This window comes from Dioscorea cayenensis, chromosome 15 (genome assembly GCF_009730915.1).
Source record: "Dioscorea cayenensis subsp. rotundata cultivar TDr96_F1 chromosome 15, TDr96_F1_v2_PseudoChromosome.rev07_lg8_w22 25.fasta, whole genome shotgun sequence".
NCBI lineage: Eukaryota > Viridiplantae > Streptophyta > Magnoliopsida > Dioscoreales > Dioscoreaceae > Dioscorea > Dioscorea cayenensis.
Window position 1 is genome coordinate 994,751 of NC_052485.1, and position 4,767 is coordinate 999,517.

Sequence of the window (4,767 nt, forward strand, 5' to 3'; positions counted from 1 at the left end):
TTGTGTCTAATCTCACACCTGATGATGACAACAATATCAGAGAGCATTGCACTGTACTTATTTATTTAGCAAAAAATGTTAAAAAGCTTTTATTAGACAAGGAAACTGTTTTCCTAATTAATTAAATAAGTCTATGCTTTTATAAGCCAACTTATTTCTTCATACCTAATTAGGTAAGTGGATATAACAAAAATTGACCATTAACATAATAGATCCTGAAGAAATTATTCTAATTAATATCATGTCCCTGTTCCTTCAATAGATTTCATTCCAAATGAACAAGTTCTTTTCTCTTCCTTTTCTGGTGGGAATGCTTGGGCTTCATGCCTTGATTAGTAAAACATATGCATACTTAAAATGTGTGGATAATATTCTCCTTATTGCACTAACTATTTTTTATATTATGACACACCAAGACTAATAACTGCCTCAAAATTAATAAAGAGAAATAAGCTAGCTTCAGCAATAGATGACGTCCAACCAATCTGATTATAATAATCAAACAAGTTGGATTAAGATGCAAGGTTAAAAGATTTGCATGGTCAATGGTTTACAATGATCGTACATCCACTTAATAAGCTCCATAGATTTCCATATCCCAAAAAAGTTTTAAAAATCCCATGCATGCATCGAATATGTTGCTAAGCCATTAATTAGTATTTTGTTTGTGAAATAGGACACCTCACCATCTTATCTTTACCGCTAATAACAAATATATATATTTATACATATATTCTTAAGTATATAAAGAGTCAACTTTTGAGGACGTAGGGTGCTCATTTGGGCAAGCCATACGCCAACAAGAGATACGTGTCAATACTGAACGGTAAGTAGAACTTGGTCTCATTTTATTAGAGATGATCACAAATGGAAATCCAAGTTAAAATATGGCTTGTTGCTATGCCACCAGACACGGAAGCAATCTGAAGAGATTGTGGCTAATTTTTTTTTAGGGAAATCTTTATGTTTTCAAATGGTTTGCTGAGCCTCTGATCTCATGGTCTTAGCCATACATGCATGCATACCGATATACAATATTGTATATTAATACCAAAACCCCCGCCATGCAAACATGCAAATAATAAATATTTTATGGAGCTGGTTGGATTTAAATATAATATGGTTTTTTTAATGTCCTCCTGAAATTAATATATAATGCCCAATTGACAACATGGGTCCCTAGCTAGAAACTTCTCAGAATATGTTAGTTGTTCTAGTTTTACCTGTAGATTTGAACCTCTATAGCTCTCCTGCCATGTTTACTAATGAACAGGCATTCATGCATGTGGACATGTGACTAATACTGTATATATGTACACCAGTCACGTAATGGAATTTTCCTTATTATTTCATTGGTAGAGATATAACTAATTATTAAATCACATTAACACCTACCTAATCCTCCCTTTCTTGTGTTGTATCACAGCTATCTACTAGTTTATTTCTTTTTAAAAGAAAACAAGGTGCTAATATTGTTTTTCAGTTATTTACCATGCGTGCCCATTGGGTTAATTCATCTTCACACTCCAAATCCAAAATGAATTGATGGTTTTCACATGAGGGGATTAAAAGTCTAACTAGGCATTATTCCAATGTTATGGCTTGATAAGCCTTAAATATTAGACCACCAACCTTACACTCCCTTTCCACCATATGTCAACATAAAGGTTCATCATATTCCTGCTGGTGGTTCTTACTGAAGGTGCTAATTAAGCTAAAGGGATGGGTGAAAAGAAGAAGGAAATTGAAAAAAGAAAACATAAGTTCAAATGGTCCGTTATGAAACTAAAAGGTGGAAAATCTAGTTAGAGAGGAAATAATATTTAAACCATTTATGAAAAATATGTGTTCGTACTGGTTAAAGGATTAATATAATATTTGACCGCAGATATGGTTGTTGGAGTTGGATGAGACAACAAGGCACTGTTGTCTCTAAGAACCCTTGAAAAGTTATGCATGAATGCAGTAAAATAAATGTAAAAGTGGTCATGAAATTAATAATGACCAAAATATACAAATTTTTGTTTGCATGAATGAAGCATATAAGCATATACTTGAGAGAGTGGTAATCCGCTAAAACAAGCATGGTGGAGGAACTCACGTCAAAAAGGTAGGCATGTCGTTGGAAAGTAGACCGAGGACACGCGTCACGAGGTTTGACGTGGCAGTCCAAGGCCTTGTTATTGGACGTGTGGGTCCCACATAAAAGCAAGACCATTGTCTTGCGATGGACAAGTGCATGCCCTCTTTTTTAGCCACCTCATGCACTAACTACGCTGTTTGATACTATATATATCAGAAGTTTTTTTTTAAAAAAGAAAAAAAGAAAAAAATAATAACAATAAAAAGTGTAGCATTGGTTAAAAGTTAAAACTCTTACGTAACATGCAGCCATATATGGGCCAAAAATATTTGACAAATGAAAAAGTGAGAAAAAATATTTTTCATGTGGAGGAACGCGCACCAGCCGAAGAGGAGAAGAGAGAGAGGAGAGGAGAGGAGGAGATCAAGAACTCGTGAACGTGAAAAGAGAAAGTCTTCCATGAAGGTGGGGCCCACCCCCTATCAGTTCCATGCCGTCATTTGGGGGCTACGTGGCAACACCTGGTCAACGCCAGCTAATGGGAAAACGATGATAAGCCCTTCTCTTTATTGCAGCTCTACTTTCAAAAAGTTTCATCCTTGCTAATAATAATAATAATATTATTATTAACTTTGTATGTTTAAGATCTCGTATAGAGAGAGAGAGAGAGAGAGAGAGAGAGAGATGCAGAGAGACGCAGAGAGACGCAGAGACAGAGAGGATTACATACCCTAACAAGAGAAGCCACGTACCCTTTGAGATAAACTAGGGACGGCACCGAATCCATTTGACTTTCTCTTCTAGCCCTTCACTTGTTCCTATATAAACCAGAGGGGACACACTCATCTCCCATTCAATTCAACTTTCAAGTTCTTTTGCACCTTCTCCGATCGAGAAACAAACTTTGGTGAAAAAGATCAAACAAGCCTTTGATCAGACATGGGACGTGCACCTTGTTGTGATAAAAACGGACTCAAGAAAGGGCCATGGACACCAGAGGAAGACCAGAAGCTCATTGATTACATCCAGAAGCATGGCCATGGGAGCTGGAGAACACTGCCCAAGAATGCCGGTAAGCAAAAACATATAGTTTATAGTTTGCTATTTTGGGTATTACATGTATATTTTAATTACTGGCTTTGAGCCACATGAACTAATTGTTTTTAATATCCATGTTTAGGACTTGCAAGATGTGGAAAGAGCTGCAGACTCCGGTGGACCAACTATCTGAGACCAGACATCAAAAGAGGAAGGTTCTCGTTTGAAGAAGAAGAAACAATCATTCAGCTGCACAGTATTTTGGGAAACAAGTAAGCATCCGTTTAATATTTAATTATTTTTATATATTTAAAATATCTTCTACGTGATTCAGGCATACATATTTAATTTGTCTATTTATATGTACATATATATTAATTAATAAAAAAAAGAAATAGTGATGATGATTGATTTATTATCAAATTTCAGATGGTCTGCAATAGCTGCTCGTCTGCCCGGAAGAACAGACAATGAAATCAAGAACTACTGGAACACACACATCAGGAAAAGGCTTCTCAGAATGGGAATTGATCCAGTGACACACAGCCCTCGCCTTGATCTTCTTGACTTCTCTTCCTTTCTGGCTCCATCCTTGTACAATCAGACTCAATTAGATGTCTCAAGGCTGCTCGGCATTGAACCTCTTGTCAACACCGAGCTACTAAGAATTGCAACAAATCTTCTAACTTCTCAATGCCAAAACTCCAACATGGTTAACCAACGCCTCCAACATCAAAGCTTAATCTCCAATCCTCCTCAAGTCCAAGACCACACCTTGACAGCGTTCCAGCCACCCCAACAGCAACAGCAACAGCAGCTCCAGAACAGCATCCCTGACATCTCAGCTACAATCTGCACCACATCAAATGCTCCATTCTTTGGTGATCAACAGTCACAGTTAGTGCAAGCCAATGCTGGACATTTCCAAGCAGACGTTCAAACAAACACATGGCAAACATCCAGCCATGCACAGTGCGACATCCAAGATAACTATGGCCCGCTGCCAACGTTTAACTCACAATATCCCCAGCAACTGATCTCACAGCATCTTTCTACTGATGATTATAATCAAGCCTTCCAAATACAAAACAACAATCATGGGTTCGATTTCTCTCCAGTTCTGTCGACCACCACATCCAGCCCTACCCAGTTAAACTCCTCCCCGTCCACATATATCAACAGTTGCAGCACTGAGGATGACAGAGATAGCTACTCCAGCAATTTGTTCAACTTCCAAATTCCTGACTTACTTGATGTCAGTGAGTTCTTGTAATTAAGTGACAGAGAAAACGATGAAGAAGAAAAAAAGAAGAAGAAGAACAGTCTCTGCCTTTAGATATGAATTCATCAACCAGGCTTGTTCACACTGATATCTGTGTTCATACTGTGAGAACTAGAAAGGGTGTGTCTTCGTTGCTTTTGATTTCAATGGTCGGTGTATATTACAAAGACTATTTACTGCTTTTTTGCACCGTGTGATGATCATGTTCATTCATGGGAGAACTTTTCTATATCAATATATCTATCCATTTACATATGTACCACGACCGTACTACTTAAAGAGTGCCCACCTTTCAGATAAATATCATAATTACAATAATTTACTTAAATAAATAAATAAATAACAATTACAATAGTCAAAAAAA

At 37.0% G+C, this 4,767-nt stretch overlaps 1 protein-coding gene across 1 annotated transcript; it reads left to right on the top strand.

The window, feature by feature from the left end:
• The first annotated feature begins 2,920 nt into the window (after nt 1–2,920).
• On the top strand, nt 2,921–4,438 carry LOC120276923 (transcription factor MYB102). The gene is made up of 3 exons (XM_039283664.1): nt 2,921–3,155; nt 3,264–3,393; nt 3,551–4,438. Exons 1-3 carry the CDS (start codon nt 3,023–3,025, stop codon nt 4,392–4,394), a joined length of 1,107 nt encoding a protein of 368 aa, XP_039139598.1. The 5' UTR covers nt 2,921–3,022; the 3' UTR covers nt 4,395–4,438.
• The last annotated feature ends 329 nt before the right edge of the window (nt 4,439–4,767 follow it).